Source organism: Lucilia sericata, unplaced genomic scaffold, assembly GCF_015586225.1.
Source record: "Lucilia sericata isolate MDLA Ls3-8-SP2 unplaced genomic scaffold, ASM1558622v1 Contig000865F_arrow, whole genome shotgun sequence".
NCBI classification, from domain to species: domain Eukaryota; kingdom Metazoa; phylum Arthropoda; class Insecta; order Diptera; family Calliphoridae; genus Lucilia; species Lucilia sericata.
The window spans coordinates 103,915-126,655 of record NW_023994856.1 but is presented as its reverse complement, the minus strand read 5'-3'; the positions used below and the strand labels follow the sequence as shown (position 1 = coordinate 126,655).

General features: G+C 33.3%; 1 protein-coding gene across 4 annotated transcripts in view; it reads left to right on the top strand.

The window, feature by feature from the left end:
* LOC119608658 (A disintegrin and metalloproteinase with thrombospondin motifs 9) overlaps window positions 1–22,741 on the top strand; it is a 185,412-nt gene that overhangs the window by 68,764 nt on the left and 93,907 nt on the right. The window contains exon 1 of one of the 4 annotated variants that reach the window (XM_037963163.1): window positions 12,593–12,831. The exons of the other annotated variants lie outside the window; for them this stretch is intronic. Coding sequence (XP_037819091.1) covers window positions 12,733–12,831 — 99 coding nt within the window. The 5' untranslated portion in view covers window positions 12,593–12,732. Of the gene's footprint in view, window positions 1–12,592; window positions 12,832–22,741 lie in introns of those variants that run through there. 4 annotated transcript variants of the gene reach the window in all.

The following is a 22,741-nucleotide window of genomic DNA, read 5'->3' as shown; positions in this document are numbered from 1 at the left end:
AATGAATGATTTAAATAATTAATAAATATTTATACCCTTGTAAGTATAAACCAATAATGACACACAAAGAACAGTCTTTGTGAATTTTGTTATTGTAAGTCAGAAGACGGCCCTCATAAATTACCCACAAAAGTTGTTGTTGTTTTTGTTGTTGATCTTTACATTTTGACGTTTAATGTGTGTTTATTTAAGATGACAGCTGTTTACAACATTTTATCAAGTGTAAATATTTAATAATGAAAACAAATGAAAAGCACTTCCTTTTTTTGCCTTTAGGCCCCCCATCCATTGATGCGGAACAGAACGTTGTTCTCACTAAGATAAATAAAAATTGATTTTATTAAAAAAAATAAAGTTCTTTATCTTACTTTAGCTTATGATTTGGCAGTAATTAGGTTCAAGTTGTTGCTTTTATAATAAAGCGATTATTCGACTGGGCTATAAATTCTATTTCCAAAATATTTGGAAATATTAAAAATAAAACGCAAAAAGATCTTGGTCAATACCTTAAAGCAAAAGTTCTTCTTTATAGTTTGATCGGCCTATTATGTTCTATGGATTTACTAGAATACATATTTCACAAATAGAATTAGTTTAAGCCAATTTCCAAAATTGTAACTTATAGTAAGTGCTCTTGATTTCGACTAAAATAGGTATGGAAAACCATATATTACGATCTCGTATGCGAGTGCAATATAATCGGATGGCCTTTAGGAAGTCAAGCAGAATTGGAGAGTTGTTGATCCCGAATAAATTGCGAATACAAAACGATTTTAAACTTAAAGTAGAAGAAGTGAAGACGTATAAGGAAGCTCTTGATCTCGACTAAGAAAAGAAACTAAACAAAATCAATACGTTTTCGAAGTCTCTTGATCTTGTTTAAGAATACGAATGTACTGCAAGCTGCTAAACTAAACGAAATCAAGAAGTATTCACGGCTCTCGATCTCGACTAAGAATACGAATGTTTAGTGTTGGACTAAACTACAACGATCTGATGAAGAATTCGGGAATACTTGATCGTGTCTAAGATTACTAATGTATTGTAGTATTGGGGGGGATATTCATCTTGTCTAAGAATAAGATTGTAACATGATGGGCTCTCTACTAAGAATTCGTATTTACAGCAAGCTTCTAAACTCCACGAAATCAAGACATTTTCGGAATCTCTTGATCTTGACTAAGAATACGAATGAATAGCAAGCGGCTAAACTAAACAAAATCAAGAAGTATTCAGAGGGTCTTGACCTCGACTAAGAGTGGGAATGTATAGTAATTGACAAAATTGCAAGGAAGTCAAGAAGAATTCGGTACTACTTGATCTCGAAATTAAAAAATATTTTAGGGCTATTGATCTCGACTAAGAATACGAATGTATAGTGATCGAAAAACAACCTGAAGCCAAGAAGAATTCGGGAGCTCATAATCTCGACTAATAAACTAGTGCAACACGATTGGCTAAACTACGACAAAGTCAAGTCAAGAATTAAGAAGCACTTGATTTCGACTAAGAATGGGTAATGATTGTCTTAACTACAAAAAGTCACGAAGAATACGAAGACTCTCGATCACCGACTTTGTGAAAAATTGCACATTATTACCACAAATAAAAACAATATTTGTCTGAAATGTTGTAGTTTATTTCATTTAAAGAAGTTAAAAATTCCTTCAATTTATATTAATCGAATAATCGTCTACACTAGCCATCCGACACTTAGTAAGTGGCGCCCTAAAAAAAATTGTTTTATAAACAAACTTTTGAAGTAAAACGAAATAAAATAAATTGTTCTTTGTATCTAAAGGCTTCTGTGCACAAGCGGTGGCAAACAGTTGGTTATTGTCCATTTTGATAAATATTTTGTTAAAGATTTTATTTACATTTGATTTGTTCAATAAACAACTTTCTTATAATTTAAATTTAAAGAAAGATAAATTTCCAACTGCCAAACATCATATTTTTGTGAAGTTAAACTCTATACAAATTTCATATTTTATTTTGACAGCTATCAAATTTCATAATTCACCAACAAAAGGGTTTAAAAGTTGATTTGACATTTCTATTTAATTAAAATTCTTTTGAAGATTACTTTTTTATAAATTTTCTCACACACAAAACTATGGCAACCTGACCTCAAGGTTGCTAACTTGGGGTTCCTGTTATTGTGATTTTGATTTCTTTGTTTTTCATTATTTGCAGTTTTATGATTTTATTGTTTGTTCTTTTATTTTATTATTCTCATACTGCACCTTTTCTTTGGGAGCCTCTAATGCTGTCTGTTAGCTGGACTTGATTGGCGGTCGGTCTGTTAGAGACTTTAATAAGGTTTGTTTGATTTTTAATCCATTAAAATATTTCAATGTTAATTCATATGATTTAAAGATTTATTTGATTGGAATTAAATAGATTTCTTGGAAATGTCTCAAAACACCACTCCCAAAATTAAAACCATAAATAAATTGAAAATGTTTTCAATTTAAAAAGATAAATAAAGAAAATTTAGTTTATTTCTTATAAGGTTAAGACTAAAAAAATGTTTACAATTAATACTAATTTGATCCGAACGAATTAGAATACTTAAAGCAGATTAGTTGACAATTAGCATAAAGCGAATATAACAACGAATATTAAGATTGCTGAACAGCGAAGGAAAATTCAGTACTTTGGTACTTTTTTCAATACTTTTTGACTTAAAACATTACCGCAGTACCCCAAGGATATTTCCCGTACTTTTTCTAATTTATAAACTTTTGATAGTAATTCCGAAGTAGTAGGCTGTACTATAGTCTAGACTAAATTCTAGTATAGAGTCTAGTCTATAGTCTACTATATAGTCTAATATATAGTCTGGTATATAGTCTAGTCTATAGTCTAGTATATATTCTAGTCTAAAGTCTGGTCTGTAGTCTAATCTATGGTCTGGTCTATAGTCTAGTCCATAATCTAGTCTAAAGTCTAGTCTATAGTATAGTCTATAGTCTAGTCTATAGTCTAGTCTATAGTCTAGTATATAGTCTAGTCTAAAGTCTAGTCTATAGTCTAGTATATAGTCTAGTCTATAGTCTAGTCTATAGTCTAGTCTATAGTCTAGTCTATAGTCTAGTCTATAGTCTAGTCTATAGTCTAGTCTATAGTCTAGTCTATAGTCTAGTCTAGTCTAGTCTAGTCTAGTCTATAGTCTAGTCTATAGTCTAGTCTATAGTCTAGTCTATAGTCTAGTCTATAGTCTAGTCTATAGTCTAGTCTATAGCCTAGTCTATAGTCTGGTCTATAGTCTAGTCTAATCTATAGGCAAGTATAATACAGTCAGGTCTATAGTCTAGTCTACTCCGTAGTCTAATCTATAGCCTATTCTATATTTTAGTCTACAGTCTGGTATATAGTACAGTCTAGTATACAGTGTAATCTATAGTCTAGTCTATAGTCTAGTCTATAGTCTAGTCTATAGTCTAGTCTATAGTCTAGTCTATAGTCTAGTCTATAGTCTAGTCTATAGTCTAGTCTATAGTCTAGTCTATAGTCTAGTCTATAGTCTAGTCTATAGTCTAGTCTATAGTCTAGTCTATAGTCTAGTCTATAGTCTAGTCGATAGTCTAGTCTATAGTCTAGTCTATAGTCTAGTCTATAGTCTAGTCTATAGTCTAGTCTATAGTCTAGTCTATAGTTTAGTCTATAGTCTAGTCTATAGTCTAGTCTAGTCTATAGTCTAGTCTATAGTCTAGTCTATAGTCTAGTCCTATAGTCTAGTCTATAGTCTAGTCTATAGTCTAGTCTATAGTCTAGTCTATAGTCTAGTCTATAGTCTAGTCTATAGTCTAGTCTAGTCTAGTCTATAGTCTAGTCTATAGTCTAGTCTATAGTCTAGTCTATAGTCTAGTCTATAGTCTAGTCTATAGTCTAGTCGATAGTCTAGTCTATAGTCTAGTCTATAGTCTAGTCTATAGTCTAGTCTATAGTCTAGTCTATAGTCTAGTCTATAGTCTAGTCTATAGTCTAGTCTATAGTCTAGTCTATAGTCTAGTCTATAGTCTAGTCTATAGTCAAGTCTATAGCCTAGTCTATAGTCTGCTCTGTAGTCCAGTCTATTATATAATCTGATCTATAGACTGGTATATACTTTTTTAATTTAGTCTAGTCTATAGTCAAGTCTATAGTCTAGTCTGTAGTCTAGTCTGTAGTCTAGTTTTTAGTCTAGTCTATAGTCTAGTTTATTGTCTGGTCTATAGCTTAGTCTAGTCTATAGTCTAGTCTATAGTCTAGTCTATAGTCTAGTCTATAGTCTAGTCTATAGTCTAGTCTATAGTCTAGTCTATAGTCTAGTCTATAGTCTAGTCTATAGTCTAGTCTATAGTCTAGTCTATAGTCTAGTCTATAGTCTAGTCTATAGTCTAGTCTATAGTCTAGTCTATAGTCTAGTCTAAAGTCTAGTCTAAAGTATAGTCTAAAGTATAGTCTATAGTCTAGTCTATAGTCTAGTCTATAGTCTAGTCTATAGTCCAGTCTATAGTCTAGTCTATAGTCTAGTCTATATTCTAGTCTATAGCCTAGTCTATAGTCTAGTCTGTAGTATAATTAGGTCTATAGTCTGCTCAGTAGTCTAGTTTATAGTCCATTATAAAATTTGATCTGTAGTCTGGTCTATACTATATTTTAGTCTTTATTTTAGTCCATACTCTATTCTAGTCTAAAGTCTATTCTATAGTCAAGTCTAGTCTGTAGTCTAGTCTTTAGTCTAGTCTATAGTCTTATCTATAGTCTAGTCTATAGTCTAGTCTATATTCTAGTCTATAGTCTAGTCTATAGTCTAGTCTAAAGTTTAGTCTATAATATAGTCTATAATCTAGTATATAGTCTAGTCTATAGTCTAGTCTATAGACTAGTCTGTAGTCTAGTCTATGGTATTTTTAGTCTATTTTAGCCTGTACACTAGTCTAGTCCGTAGTATAGTCTATAGTCTTTGCTATATTTTAGTCTATAGTCTGGTCTATAGTCTAGTCCTTAGTCTAGTCTATAGTATATGGTATGGCTATAGACTATATAGTCTAGTCTATAGTATATGGTATAGTCTAGCCCATAATTTAGTCTATAGGGTAGTGTATAGTCTAATTTATTGTCTAGTCTAGAGTCTAGTCTATACTAAATTTTAATCTATAGTCTGGTCTAGAGTCTAGTCTAGATTCTGGTCTATAGGCTAGTCTATATTCTTTTTTGTTATAGTGGAGGTGGAAACTTTCTATAGGTTCCAATGGGTCTATAGTTTAGTCTATAGTCTGGTCTATAGTCTAGTATATTCTATAATCTAATCTATAGTTGAGTCTTTAGTATAGCCTATAGTTTAGTCTATATATTATATTCTAATCTATCGTTTAGTCTGTAGTCAACTGATAATTAGTTTAGTACTTAAAACCTGAATAGTTCTATTTTCTTATAAGTTAGAACTATTTTACAGTTTTAATATTTCATTTCTGCTGCTGAGATTTAAATATTGAAATGAATGAAAAGCCTAAACCCTTTTTATATTAATTCATAATATAGTTTACTGCCCAACGCTTGTGGTCCCAATTCTGTTTTTAATACTTTTCAAAAGTAAAATTTTTCATTTAGTAACAATTTACAAAATAATTTCCCTTAGATTAGCAAAAATTTTATATATTTAAAATGGTATTTAAAGAAATATATATAAAACAAATAGTCTGGTCATTTGTCCCATAAATTACACGATAAGACACACTGACAGACACAGAAGTACGTCAGACAACATGATTTCTTGGCATATATTTTCATGATGGTCTATTTTTTGCTTCCATACAAAATGGCCTAAATTTAACAAAAATTTAAAAAAATAACAAGAAAAAACTTATATTGTTTACTTGATGGTTTTTTCATGTTTAAAAATTAAAAACAAAAAAATTGCTTGTAACAAAAATAAATCAAAATTCAAGAAAATTTATATAATTTGCTTAAGCAAACCAACAAGTGGATGATGACAAACATTTGGTTATTTTTTCTTAAATAACAATAATAAAAACCAATTAAAAAGAATTGTAGACAAATTGCGAATTACAATAATAATAATAATATGGTTTTCTCTTTAATAATAAAAAATAGCTTTAATTTTGTTTTTAATCTTTAGCCAGCCGTCATAGCGATTATTGGGTCAAGGATGTTCTTTCTTTTTGTAACTTTATGTAAATTATGATTTATTGTAATATGGGAGTTCCCCCACCCAGTCTCTGTGTTAATAAAGCAGTACCAAGAATTAAATATTTATACATAATTGTTGTTTACAAACACAAATTGAAATGATGACAGAGGAAAAAATCTAATTAACTTGTTCATTGTGTTCGACAACAACGGCTAAGAAATAGATTCTACGACAAACTGGGCAACATTGCTCGAAGCAGACCCATACAATCTGTTGGGTTTTATAAAGGGAATTAACCATTCATTCTGATAGAGGCTAGAATAAAGTTTTACACATAATAATATTGATGGGAAACACAAAGGCGGGGTATACCACTAAAGTTCAAAAATTAATTTTTCCTTGTCATTTCAAAAGTGATATTTTTACTTACAGTGTTCCTCATCTAATGCCCTTGACTGTGTCTTTCATTTGATAAAGTTCACTCCCTTGTAATTAAAAATTTGCCTTTATGTTGAAATTAGTTTTTCTATTAATTCCTTGCTTAAATTATTAACAACATTTCCAAAGAAATGTACATGATCAGTGACGATATGAAGGGCAAGTACAATTTTCAAATAAAAACATTACAACTGTAATTTCTTAATCTAGAAAAGATTTTACTGTTAATTATTAATTGTTGTTGTGTTATTGAGAAGCCAACGAACATTGGATAACGTCATTTCAAACCAAAACAAAAAAAAAAAAATGAAAAGAATAACAAAAACAATTTACAGTATAAAATGATACAGATGTTAGCGGTTGTTATTATTTATTAATGTTATTGTTGCTTTTTTGAAGAGTGGTGTGAAGAGGGCGTGTAACTATGGCGAAGTAACAGCTGAGAGTCCCCTTACGAAAAAAAAAAACAAAAAGGGGATACATTTCCTACACAAACAAATACTTCATATGTTCATAAGGCTAGTAGTGATCGGTGTACATAAAGTGTTGTTGTTATCAGACATGGAAAATTGAAATTTTTAAATGGTAGTAGACTAGAATAGGCTAGATTATAAAATATACTATAGACTAGACTATAGACTAGACTATAAACTAGACTATAGACTAGAAAATAGACTAGACTATAGACTAGACTAGACTATAGACTAGACTATAGACTAGAATATAGACTAGACTATAGACTAGACTATAGACTAGACTATAGACTAGACTATAGACTAGACTATAGACTAGAATATAGACTAGACTATAGACTAGACTATAGACTAGACTATAGACTAGACTATAGACTAGACTATAGACTAGACTATAGACTAGACTATAGACTAGACTATAGACTAGACTAGACTAGACTATAGACTAGACTATAGACTAGACTATAGACTAGACTATAGACTAGACTATAGACTAGACTATAGACTAGACTATAGACTAGACTATAGACTAGACTATAGACTAGACTATAGACTAGACTATAGACTAGACTATAGACTTGACTATAGACTAGACTATAGACTAGACTATAGACTAGACTATAGTATAGACTAGACTATAGACTAGACTATAGACTAGACTATAGACTAGACTATAGACTAGACTATAGACTAGACTATAGACTAGACTATAGACTAGACTATAGACTAGACTATAGACTAGACTATAGACTAGACTATAGACTAGACTATAGACTAGACTATAGACTAGACTATAGACTAGACTATAGACTAGACTATAGACTAGACTATAGACTAGACTATAGACTAGACTATAGACTAGACTATAGACTAGACTATAGACTAGACTATAGACTAGACTATAGACTAGACTATAGACTAGACTATAGACTAGACTATAGACTAGACTATAGACTAGACTATAGACTAGACTATAGACTAGACTATAGACTAGACTATAGACTAGACTATAGACTAGACTATAGACTAGACTATAGACTAGACTATAGACTAGACTATAGACTAGACTATAGACTAGACTATAGACTAGACTATAGACTAGACTATAGACTAGACTATAGACTAGACTATAGACTAGACTATAGACTAGACTATAGACTAGACTAGACTATAGACTAGACTATAGACTAGACTATAGACTAGACTATAGACTAGACTATAGACTAGACTATAGACTAGACTATAGACTAGACTATAGACTAGACTATAGACTAGACTATAGACTAGACTATAGACTAGACTATAGACTAGACTATAGACTAGACTATAGACTAGACTATAGACTAGACTATAGACTAGACTATAGACTAGACTATAGACTAGACTATAGACTAGACTGTAGACTAGACTGTAGACTATCCTATAGACTAGACTATAGACTAGACTATAGACTAGACTATAGACTAGACTAGACTATAGACTAGACTATAGACCAGCCTATAGACAAGACTAAAGACTAGACTATAGACTAGACTATAGACTAGACTATAGACTAGACTATAGACTAGACTATAGGCTAGACTACAGACTCTAGTTTACAGTCTAGACTAGACTATATACTGTCTTTATACTGCGCTATATATAGACTAGACTATTGACTAGTTTATAGGCAAGTGTATAGAGTAGACCATAGACCAGACCATTTACTAGACTATAGACCAGACCATTTACTAGACTATAGACTAGACTATAGGCTAGTCTATAGACTAGGCTATTGGCTAGTCTATAGGCAAGGCTATTGACTAGTCTATAGGCAAGGCTATTGAGTAGTCTATATGTCGTGGGGATACCGCGGTATTTTTCGATGTCAGAAAGTACTAAATTTTCCTTCCCTGGTTGTTATTGTTTGTGTATGTTTTGTTTTTTATTTGAATACTTGAACTACGAGAGAAGGATTGTTAAGATGGCGTTGATGTTGTTGTGGGGGAGATTTTTTTTAACTCGTGCCAATTACAAAAACAACTGCAAACATTAACAAATTAACATAATGTTTAGTGGAGAACTTCAAAAATCAAACAAAAACAACAACGTCAACTTCAAACAAAAGCAGCAACAACAATTTCTAACCCATCATCGTCAACATCATAACAGAGAAATAGAACAAGATATGTTTTTATGCTCCAGTGTAGTGTTAAAGTACAACAACAAAAACAAGAAACAATATGGTGATGAGGAAGCAATACAAGAAGAAGCAGTAGACAAGAAAATAAACATAAAAGCAATTTGTGTTGTTGTTGTTTTTTATTTATTTCCATATTTTCAGCTCAAGCAAAACATTTTCTATGAAGGAACAACATTTACTTTAACGCCAGACAAATAGCAACATCGTTGAAACAACTATTTTTTTGTATAAACAATAACAAAAATAAATTTCATGCATTTTGGTTAAAACGCTGTGAAAGATTAATAAAAAACGATCGGTAAAAGGTTTACGGATTTGCTTTGTTAAAAAAACAAGTCATATAAATGCAATTATTGCTAGTTCTTTGTTGTTTTATATAAAAAAAAATAAAAAAAAATATTAAAAAAAATTGTTCCTTGGTGTTTAAAAATAGTGCCTGAACAGTGTAACAAAGAAGTAGAGAAGTGTATAAAGGATTAAGCAAAAATTTTCAGGCATTTTTTGTGTTTTCAAACCACTCGTATAAATAAATATTTTTCCAATTTCATTGGACTGTAAAAATTTCATTTTGTGTGTACATAATAATAATAAATCCACGTCAAAGACTAAAAAGTCAATCATATAAAATGACTGACTGTGTCTATCAAACAGTCAGTCCTCCATATGCAGTGATTTTTATTAGCAGCAGCCTGTTTTAAATTTAATATTCTGTGTAGTTTTTTTTTTTTAATTTTACAAAAAAGTCAAAAAAATCCAAGAAAACTGTATGTATTTGTGTAGGTTGTTACTTGTAACATCAACAACAACATCACCATCATCGTCATCATCCTCATCATCATTCTCTTCATCTTTTCAATCATGTCTGTCAAGTAGTCACTTTAACTTGTATTCATACTGTGCTGCTTTAGATGATCGCCTCGTCAATGTTGTTGCAGATCAGCCAGCATCTTCATCATATATTGTTTGTGTAAGATGATGGCGAAAAGTTGCCTCTTTTATAACTGGATATTAGTGACTTTTTTTCTACTCAATAAGTTTTTTTTTGCAAAAAAAGTGGAAAATAAAAGAGTGTCTTTTGATCTTCAAAATGTAAATACAGCAACAACAACAACAAAACAAAACAATAAACTTTGTAAAAGTTCTGGTCTTTGTTGTCTTTGTTTTCAAAAATGGCACAGTGGTTTAAAAGTACAAAAACATTGAAATAAATATTATTGGAGGAAGTGTTGTCATATTTAGAATCCAGCTTTAGGATAAGAAGGTCCAACTCCACTTAGCGACTCTTCGTAGAGAAGATCCACAGATAAAAAACAAAGCATTATAAAAACAAAAAGAGAGATAGAGAGATGAATGGACACATATCGATTTCTAAGGGGTTTCTACCTAGAAGTTTTATCGAAGATTAAGTCCCACAATTTGACTAACGAGGAACAAATGCTTTTATGTCATAAAATCTTATTATATTTTAAATGTGTATATTACTCATACGAACTGTAGCACTATTTCTAAACAAGAGTATCCAGACCAGGAGTGGGAAATTCAAATTTTTAAATCGTACTTACATACTTATAACAACTGTCTGCTAAACTATAGATTAAACTATAGACTAGAGACTATAGTCTAGAGTAAACTAGACAAGACTAGACTATTCCATAGACAAGACTATAGACTAGACTATAGACTAGACTTTCTAGGGACAAATCCTTGTATACTGAAATACATTTTTTCTTTCATCCAAAACCACTGTGCCTTGTAAAGCGAACCAATGCAAAAAACTTTACAGCAACCTACAAGTATTGTCCGCTTTTTACACCGAATATATACTATGGTGTAAAGGTATGAGTGCAATAGTACCCAGCTGTTTTAGAAGCAGTCAAAGTATCCCTTTTAGACCGTTTTTCTTTTTAACGTTTGACTCGAATTATTTGACACATTCTATGTACATTTCAATTTTGACATCATCATCATTATAGTAACCCCTAGTAGTCAACCTGGTAATCAATGCTCACTTTATGGTCCCTAAGTAGTCGAAAGATGGAACACTTTATAGTTTGTTTTTACTACAATGTAAATCTGTTTGTTCATTTCTAATCAACATTAATTTTAGGCCTAAGACATGCGCATAATATGACAAATCACTAGATCCATTCCTTCACCCAAAACTGCTAGGTGTGGGAAAATTTTACATTGATTTTCAATTTTTACTTTTGTTGCTTAACTCTGCTGAACAACTGCAGCAATTGCGTTTTACACTCTCTCTCAATTTATACCTTTTGCTTGCTGCAACAACAACGGGAAAAAATTACAACAAAAAACACAATTTTACACAAAGAATGAATGACACCAGACCAGATCAGGCAATGTAAACGCGTCACATTCATTAAAAAAAGTCACAATAAAACAAAAACAATATGTACAAAGCAGAAGATTCACTGGGAAGACGAGGTAAAGACGTGTTACTTGTAGAGTGAATGAGCGAGTGACGGACTGAGCAGGCACATTTCATAAATGCAGTCAGTATCAGTTTATTCCTGCAACTTGATTTTGTTACAAGAGAACAAATTACAACAACAAAAAAGAAAACATTAAAAAATAAACAACTGAGATGTTGTAGCAACAAGTACATCACCATTATACATGCAACCAAAAATATCATTATAACCACTGCCTCTGCTGGCAACAAAGACAACAAACAGACCTTCTCATCAGCTCATCTTCTCAAAACAAACTAAGTAACCAACAACCAACGGAACAACGAACAACCAACAACATGTTGTCTTGTTGCTGGCTGCTGATGATCAACACAAGACATTCAGTACGAATTTAGCAAGTGATCAAAGTCAATTTGGTTTGCTTCTCTAAGTGTTGTGGCAAAATCTTTTTTATTCTACTTTATGGCTGACAAAATTTAAGCGCCATAAGAAAAAAAATAAAAAATAAAGAATTCTTAAAATAAAACAAAAATTCCTTTAAATATAAATTTTATATATGATTTATTAAAAAAATAAAGAAAATTTTTTAAAATTTCACGGTTTGATAATGAAGTGACTTAAAAAAAAGCTGAAATATTTTGAGGTGTGAAAAATATTATTTAATCATTTGTACGGACATTGAACTTGTGGTTTTGATGAATTAAAATATGAAATTTTGAGTTTTCCTAAAAATATTTTTTTACACTTTCAAATGTTTTCTTGCCATAGTGATCATAAATAATAAAGTAATGCTGCTGCTAGTGATGTTAAGGCTCAGTTTGTGAAAGGTGGAAATTTATATGATTGATAAGTGTTTTTCAACAGCAAACAAAAAAAAAAAAAAAAAAAAGATTAATAAAAAATCTATATAAAATTTACACAAAGAAAATATTGTTATAATAAATATAACAAAAGCATTTGTTAAAGAAAAAATATAAAATAGTAATAAAATTATAAAAAGAAAATAATAAAGTTCATAAAAAAGATTAAAAAATTTTAAATAAGTTTAAAAAAAAATCTACAAAAATGACTAAAATAAAATTTAATAAATTTAAGGATGCTGCTCTTAAGCATAAATCCTCCAACAAAACTTGTGGATATAAATCACCCAAGGAATTTACAAAGGTAAAGAAGTTTGATATTAATAAAATTAAAATTATTTTTCTAGGATTTTAAAAACAAATTACTTATAAAAATTTTGTATAATTTCGAGGTGATAAATTTGAGGATTCTAGCTCTAATTGATATGTATATGAATTTATGCATTTAATTTATATGTGATGTGCCATCATCTATTTTTCCCCACGTTCAGATGAATTTCAATGTTACCCACACAAATACCTCTAATAGTTTCCTAGATATACGAATTTTTGTATTTAATTTCATATGAGAGGTGCCGAGCCCCCCTTATAAAAGTCCTCCCAATTTTCCCCAAATGTTCACATGCCTATCAAAGTACTTCGTGCAAAATACGAATATTCTAGCTTTATCAGTTTTCCAGATAAACGAATTTTTATATTTATATAATATGGGAGGTACCATGCCCCCTATTGCTATATATATATTCCATCCATTTTATACCCAAATGTTCACAAGAATGTCAAAGTTGTTTATGCAAAATTTAAGGATTCTAGCTACAATTGAATAACAGATATAAGAATTTTTGCATTTAATTTAAATGGGAGGTGTCACGCCTCCTTTTTCTATTTAGAAGGTTTTGGGGAATAAGCCCCGAAAAGAAATACATATATTTAAACTTTAAATTGTAAAGAATATATTGTATTAGAATACATTACTATTTGAAGATGGAAAAAGTACTATAAAATACCATTTATAGATTCTTATTCAATCAAAAATTTTAGTCCCTATCATAAGATTTTCATTCACTCACGTCCCTACATGTTAAATTTTATATTTCTATGTTCAATATCGTAAAAAGTTCAAAAAGTACCATCTGAAAAACGAAAAAGTACAAAAATCTCCCTCAATAAATTTACATTTAATAAGGACCGTGTGTCATGTGTTCCGGTTCCCCATTATAGAGATTCCAAAAGGTACCATTTAAAGAATGAAAAAAACTTACAGATTATTATTCAGTAAGGATCATGCATGTTCAAATTTATGTTTCTAGGTTGAATATTTTAGAAAATTCAAAAAGTAACTTTTGAGAAATAATGGTTACTAAAAAGTTTTCTCGTAAAGAATCTTATTCAATAAGAACGGTGTATATGTAATGATAATAATGATGTGTTTTAAATTGATATTAAAGAATATAAAATGAGTATCATTTAAAAAAAAAGTATCTAAAGTATCGAAAAAGTATCAAATGTGCAATAAATTCTTCCTTTGTGGAAAGTACTTATAAAAAAGTATAATTTCCAGGAATAGACTTTTTTTGAGAATTAAATTTGCAATATGTATAGTACATTAATTCCGAAGAAAAACAAAATTTTTCACTATTAGCAACGGATTGTTTGTCAATAGTGAGCTTACCACGTTTGTTAACATTAAGACAACGGATGTGTATAAAATTTAGATTTCGACAACGAATTGTTGCAATGTTGTCAACATTACATAGTGTTGACGTACGTATGTTTATACTTTAACAATAGATGTTATTGAAAAATTATAAACAGTTTGGTGTCAATTTGGTAACAGGCGTGTATATTTCTTTTTCGCTCTGTGTATGCTCCTGAGACCAGCGGCCTTGAGCTAAACCATAATATGTAAATCATCACTTGAGCTAAACCATAACATGAGCTATGACATGAACAATGATGTTCATTGAGTCTAAAGGAGATTTTGGTTCCAATTGCCTCAATGAAGATGCCTCCGCCAACACCTTTGCCTGTTTTTGATCCATCAGTAAAAACATGAAGACCAACAGCATTTAAAGGTGGGGGTTTAGAAAAATCAGTGATTATACTATACCGGAAATCTCTCGTAATAAACGGTTCCGGAATACAATAGTCAGTGGAAAAGTGTAAGTCTGGGAGGAGATCTACGATCTTTTCATGACCCCTGGAACCAAAGTTCCATCTGTTTGAAGTACTCAATCTGGCTGCAGTATTGATTGCCAGTTGTGTAGCAAAAAGATCTACAGGTAGCCAATTTAGGATAGCGAACAACGCTTTACTGGGCGTAGTTCTAACAATACCAGTTATGAGAAGAGCTGATGATCTCATAACTTTCGTGAGAATATTTCCGTTGGATAATTTGTCAAGTACATACCACCAGACAATAAACCCATACATCATTATCGGTTTAATTACAGTTTCATATAGCCAATTTACGTCGCCGGGGTTTATACCCAGTGCAAGCGAATAGCATTTCTATGGACGTATAATTGAGCAATAATTTTTGTCTATAATATTTTGAACGCTATTGGGATTTCAACAGAAAGACGGATGGACAGTATTACAAATGGAATGATAAAATCAAACTCCCTCCGCACACGACACGAACATATTGGGGGTCACCTTTGACAGTCTATTTAATTCCTCAGATTACACTGCAATTACTCACAAATTGCAAAGTAGAAACAAAGTGTTCAAGAAACCTGATTACCGTTCAGTTGTTAATCATACTGCGCTATAGTGTGGCCTCCTTCTCTTAGTTATTTCCATAAGAGAAACATTCAGGCTTTCTCAGAGATCACACTATATGAGTTGTTATAAATGGAATCTCATCCAAAGAGTGCAAGATTAATTCAGAGGTACCGCAAGGCTCTCCACTTTCTCCTACTCTATTCCTTATATATCTAAATTGCCTTCTATGTCAGACTTCCAACCCTATCTACTCTTTTGCAGATGACAGCAACATTTTCCATTTCTATTCATTCAATTATAGGCCAAGCTTTTTGGAGATTGGGACAATGAGACAAAACATGACCAAACAACAATCTCTAAATAAGGACGTGCGAATAGAGTCGACTTCAACGCCCGTAAAATGTTGTGTTTTAACGCACGTTAGATCATGTTGGTTTATCTATATTTATGGGTGGTATAAATATTAAGGAAACGGAAGCACTTGACGTTCTATGCATGAGAATACAGTGTGATGTCCGCTGCAGAAAAAATTATTCAAGTGTTTTCTAAAACGGCGTAAGATCTCCTTACTATTTACAACACTTATATTCGACCAAAAATGGTATACAACTCTCATGTATGGGCCGGTGCTTCAAAGTTTATTTTGAGGCTTCTCGACCGCGTACTGGAGAGGGCGAAGGTACTTATCGGTGATAGTAGGGTATCCAACTCTGTTGATTCTTTAGAACACCATCGAATGTCGGGTGTGTTTCACTGTTCTATCGATACTACAATGAAATGTGTTTCAAAGTTTATTTTGAGGCTTCTCGACCGCGTACTGGAGAGGGCGAAGGAACTTATCGGTGATAGTAGGGTATCCAACTCTATTGATTCTTTAGAACACCATCGAATGTCGGGTGTGTTTCACTGTTCTATCGATACTACAATGAAATGTGCTTCAAAGTTTATTTTGAGGCTTCTCGACAGCGTACTGGAGAGGGCGAAGGAACTTATCGGTGATAGTAGGGTATCCAACTCTATTTATTCTTTAGAACACCATCGAATGTCGGGTGTGTTTCACTGTTCTATCGATACTACAATGAAATGTGTTCCTCTGTAATAAGGGATCTTGTTCCCGATACACACGGATTTATACGCAATACACGCCACACCCATTTGTGGTCGATTGTCCAGTGGACTGCACAATGCATTACAGCGAAAACTCGTTCTTTGTCCGTGCTATCCGTATGCATAATGCACCGCAATAGTAGGGGTCAACCCCTGAGTGCTTGTCATAACTAATTTTAACATCATACAGTTAGATGTTCCCACGAGGCATGTCAGGCAGGACCTCGGTGTAAAGAGAAAAACATACATACGTAGAGTACCGTCGAATGTGGGGTGTGTTACACTGTTCTATCGATACTATAATGGAATGTTTTTCTCTGAAATAAGGGATCTTGTTCCCGATACATGCAGAGTTATGCTCAACACACGCCACACCCATTTGCTGTCGATTGTCCAGTGGACCGCACAATGCATTACATGGAAAACTCGTTCTTTAGCCGTACTGTCCGTATGTGGAATAAACTTTCGGCAGAGGTCTTTAATGTCTCTTACGATGTAAGCAAATTGAAATCGAATGTTCATAAGCACTACTCGCTATATCCTCCCTACCATAATCTATTTTCCTAGTTCCATCACAATGCACTGCAATAGTAGGGGTCATCCTCTGAGTGCTGGTCCTAAAGAAAAAAAGGAATGCATCTTCATGTTGGGAGAAGTCTTTCTAACTTTAACATCACACAGTTGGATGCTCCCACGAGGAATGTCAGACAGGACCTTCGTGTAAAGAGAAAAACATAAATAGGTAGCTGTGTGCAAGATCTATTGGATCGACCCTCATATACGGCAGCTTTGTACGACATTCATATAGACTACAGCATTACCGATGTCGCAGGATATAGTTTGAATGTTTTACCTAGAGGTATCACCCTATCACGCAAATCCTGAACCCTAACGTTGTCAAGCTTCTAGTCTGGTGTCCTATGACATCAGGATTAGTAAAATACACCCTAATAAACATAAATTTCTGGTTTTTGTTTTACCAGATCCGTGTTTTTGTTTTGTAAACCAATCTCTAGCCAAAATGAACTTTAATCCATCTATTGTCATACAATGACAATAATGGGATTTACCTAAAAATGTTTTAATAAAAAATAATGTTCGTATTTAAAAATGCAACACACATTTCGCTAGAACACAATTTTTATTAACTTTTCACAAACAACTGTCCACTTTAAAGGTAAAAACACATAAATCTCGCCGGGGTTTATACCCAGTGCAAGCGAATAGCATTTCTATGGACGTATAATTGAGCAATAATTTTTGTCTATAATATTTTGAACGCTATTGGGATTTCAACAGAAAGACGGATGGACAGTATTACAAATGGAATGATAAAATCAAACTCCCTCCGCACACGACACGAACATATTGGGGGTCACCTTTGACAGTCTATTTAATTCCTCAGATTACACTGCAATTACTCACAAATTGCAAAGTAGAAACAAAGTGTTCAAGAAACCTGATTACCGTTCAGTTGTTAATCATACTGCGCTATAGTGTGGCCTCCTTCTCTTAGTTATTTCCATAAGAGAAACATTCAGGCTTTCTCAGAGATCACACTATATGAGTTGTTATAAATGGAATCTCATCCAAAGAGTGCAAGATTAATTCAGAGGTACCGCAAGGCTCTCCACTTTCTCCTACTCTATTCCTTATATATCTAAATTGCCTTCTATGTCAGACTTCCAACCCTATCTACTCTTTTGCAGATGACAGCAACATTTTCCATTTCTATTCATTCAATTATAGGCCAAGCTTTTTGGAGATTGGGACAATGAGACAAAACATGACCAAACAACAATCTCTAAATAAGGACGTGCGAATAGAGTCGACTTCAACGCCCGTAAAATGTTGTGTTTTAACGCACGTTAGATCATGTTGGTTTATCTATATTTATGGGTGGTATAAATATTAAGGAAACGGAAGCACTTGACGTTCTATGCATGAGAATACAGTGTGATGTCCGCTGCAGAAAAAATTATTCAAGTGTTTTCTAAAACGGCGTAAGATCTCCTTACTATTTACAACACTTATATTCGACCAAAAATGGTATACAACTCTCATGTATGGGCCGGTGCTTCAAAGTTTATTTTGAGGCTTCTCGACCGCGTACTGGAGAGGGCGAAGGTACTTATCGGTGATAGTAGGGTATCCAACTCTGTTGATTCTTTAGAACACCATCGAATGTCGGGTGTGTTTCACTGTTCTATCGATACTACAATGAAATGTGTTTCAAAGTTTATTTTGAGGCTTCTCGACCGCGTACTGGAGAGGGCGAAGGAACTTATCGGTGATAGTAGGGTATCCAACTCTATTGATTCTTTAGAACACCATCGAATGTCGGGTGTGTTTCACTGTTCTATCGATACTACAATGAAATGTGCTTCAAAGTTTATTTTGAGGCTTCTCGACAGCGTACTGGAGAGGGCGAAGGAACTTATCGGTGATAGTAGGGTATCCAACTCTATTTATTCTTTAGAACACCATCGAATGTCGGGTGTGTTTCACTGTTCTATCGATACTACAATGAAATGTGTTCCTCTGTAATAAGGGATCTTGTTCCCGATACACACGGATTTATACGCAATACACGCCACACCCATTTGTGGTCGATTGTCCAGTGGACTGCACAATGCATTACAGCGAAAACTCGTTCTTTGTCCGTGCTATCCGTATGCATAATGCACCGCAATAGTAGGGGTCAACCCCTGAGTGCTTGTCATAACTAATTTTAACATCATACAGTTAGATGTTCCCACGAGGCATGTCAGGCAGGACCTCGGTGTAAAGAGAAAAACATACATACGTAGAGTACCGTCGAATGTGGGGTGTGTTACACTGTTCTATCGATACTATAATGGAATGTTTTTCTCTGAAATAAGGGATCTTGTTCCCGATACATGCAGAGTTATGCTCAACACACGCCACACCCATTTGCTGTCGATTGTCCAGTGGACCGCACAATGCATTACATGGAAAACTCGTTCTTTAGCCGTACTGTCCGTATGTGGAATAAACTTTCGGCAGAGGTCTTTAATGTCTCTTACGATGTAAGCAAATTGAAATCGAATGTTCATAAGCACTACTCGCTATATCCTCCCTACCATAATCTATTTTCCTAGTTCCATCACAATGCACTGCAATAGTAGGGGTCATCCTCTGAGTGCTGGTCCTAAAGAAAAAAAGGAATGCATCTTCATGTTGGGAGAAGTCTTTCTAACTTTAACATCACACAGTTGGATGCTCCCACGAGGAATGTCAGACAGGACCTTCGTGTAAAGAGAAAAACATAAATAGGTAGCTGTGTGCAAGATCTATTGGATCGACCCTCATATACGGCAGCTTTGTACGACATTCATATAGACTACAGCATTACCGATGTCGCAGGATATAGTTTGAATGTTTTACCTAGAGGTATCACCCTATCACGCAAATCCTGAACCCTAACGTTGTCAAGCTTCTAGTCTGGTGTCCTATGACATCAGGATTAGTAAAATACACCCTAATAAACATAAATTTCTGGTTTTTGTTTTACCAGATCCGTGTTTTTGTTTTGTAAACCAATCTCTAGCCAAAATGAACTTTAATCCATCTATTGTCATACAATGACAATAATGGGATTTACCTAAAAATGTTTTAATAAAAAATAATGTTCGTATTTAAAAATGCAACACACATTTCGCTAGAACACAATTTTTATTAACTTTTCACAAACAACTGTCCACTTTAAAGGTAAAAACACATAAATCTCCTCCCAATGCTTTTTAGGTAACAATCAGATAGAAAATGTAAAAAAATCCCATTAATTAAAATTATCATTAAACATTTATTTAAAAAGTGATAAAATTTATTAACGCAATTCTGTTAATGCCACAACTTGCATTCTAATGTTAGATATTAGATATTAATTTGCTTAGAATTTTTTAGTTTAAATTCTTTTTATTTTTTTCACAATTTATTTCAACTATTAAAAACGTATGTATTATTTATTTAATTGTTGTTGTGTTATCAATTTCTAACACTCTGCAGGGGGTGACATAATCATTTCCATTTAACACATGTTAAAATGTTTACTGGGTCACGCCCTTGTCGGCAGTTGTGGTATTTGTTTAAAAAAATTGTACAAATTAATTTTTAATATTAAATAATTAAATGTTTAAAATGCAATTGATTGAAATAGAAAATTATTTATCCGAATTGTTTTTTTAAATAAAAGTTCAATCAATTTAATCTTATTTGTTAATCTACAATTAATGTTAAATTCAATATTCCAAGAATACGAACCAAACCCAACCAACATACTTATTATGACTAATATGGCCAAATGTTTATTATATACTCTCCCATTGGTAGCCACTGGTTAATTTTGTCATTGCTCTAGTATTTATTTGCATTTTTTTTAATTATTTATTATCATTAAGTCCAAGTCCATGTGATGTATATGTATTGCATTTAGATTTAATTCCTTTTTATTGTCCATCATTAGTTGTTTGGTATTTTTTTGTTTAATGTTTAGGATTTTTGTGTTTTTTATTTTGTTGAATTATTTATATTGTGTTAATTGTTCACGCTTTTATTTTTTATGTCTTTTAATGCTGTTGGTTTGGTAGCCGCTATGCGAGGGTTGGGTTGGACATAAATTGTATATTTGCTTTTGTTATTCCATTTTTAAAATATCGTAAAATATTAAACCAACAAATCCTTGGATAACTTAACAATTTTAACGTTGTTTTGTGTTCATTGTATAACGGCAGTATCCTTGGTTTATATACGTTGATGTGGCAGCATCATATGCTGATCCCATTGAATTACTGAATCGAATTATGTCTCGTCCCGATCATTGGCAATTACATGTCCATATTCTGCGCGGAATCAAACCTCTCTGAGCCATGAACAAACTTTTCACTCTTAATAACACCACTTCATGATAGATCGCCTAAACATTGCACTGTAGCACTACCCAAGGTCGGAGGCAAAGAAAATTTTCACTGATGTGATCTTCATGATCATTGCAACAACTTCTGCAGTATTAAATTTGTCTCCTAGCATGCGCCCTAATTGCATCAAAAAATCTTTCCTCTTCCTTTACTGCCCACTATCTCAGTTTATGAACTTTCTTTGCAACCTTTGGGTCAACAGCTACAATAACATAATAGTCACTACCGATATCAGCGCTTCTCTCATTCTTCTAGAGATACATATATGATCAGTCTTTGTCTAATGGCGATAATACCCCAATTCTGTGATCACTTAGTTAGTTAGTTACTTACTTAGTTAGTTAGTTTAGTTAGTTAGTTAGTTAGTTAGTTAGATAGTTAGTTAGTTAGTTAGTTAGTTAGTTAGTTTATTAGTTAGTTCGTTAGTTCTTGTTAGATAGTCGTTCGTTCGTTCGTTATTAGTTCGTTAGTTGTTCGAGTTGTTAGTTCGTTCGTTCGTTCGTTCGTTCGTTAGTTCGTTAGTTAGTTCGTTCGTTCGTTTTCGTTGTTGTTCGTTCGTTCGTTCGTTCGTTCGTTCTTTCGTTCGTTCGTTCGTTTCGTTCGTTCGTTCGTTCGTTCGTTCTTTCGTTCGTTCGTTCGTTCGTTCGTTCGTTTTCGTTCGTTAGTTCGTTCGTTTTTTCGTTCGTTCTTCGTTCGTGTTCGTTCGTTTTCGTTCGTTAGTTCGTTCGTTCGTTCGTTCGTTCTTTCGTTCGTTCGTTCGTTCGTTCGTTCGTTCGTTCGTTCGTTCGTTCGTTCGTTCGTTCGTTCGTTTCGTGCGTTCGTGCGTGCGTTGTTCGTTCGTTGTTCGTTTCGTTCGTTCGTTCGTTCGTTCGTTCGTTCGTTCGTTCTTCGTTCGTTCGTTCGTTCGTTCGTTCGTTCGTTCGTTCGTTCGTTTTCGTTCGTTCGTTAGTTCGTTCGTTCGTTCGTTCTTCGTTGTTCGTTCGTTCGTTCGTTCGTTCGTTCGTTCTTCGTTCGTTCGTTTTCGTTCGTTCGTTCGTTCGTTCGTTGTTCGTTCGTTCGTTCGTTCGTTCGTTCGTTCGTTCGTTCGTTCGTTTCGTTCGTTCGTTCGTTCGTTTCGTTCGTTCGTTCGTTCGTTCGTTCGTTCGTTCGTTGTTCGTTCGTTCGTTCGTTCGTTCGTTCGTTCGTTCGTTCGTTCGTTCGTTCGTTCGTTCGTTTTCGTTCGTTCGTTCGTTCGTTCGTTCGTTTCGTTCGTTCGTTCGTTCGTTCGTTCGTTCGTTCGTTCGTTCGTTCGTTCGTTCGTTCGTTCGTTCGTTCGTTCGTTCGTTCGTTCGTTCGTTCTTGTTCGTTCGTTTCGTTCGTTCGTTCGTTCGTTCTTCGTTCGTTCGTTGTTAGTTCGTGTTTTTCGTTCGTTCGTTAGTTCGTTCGTTCGTTCGTTCGTTCGTT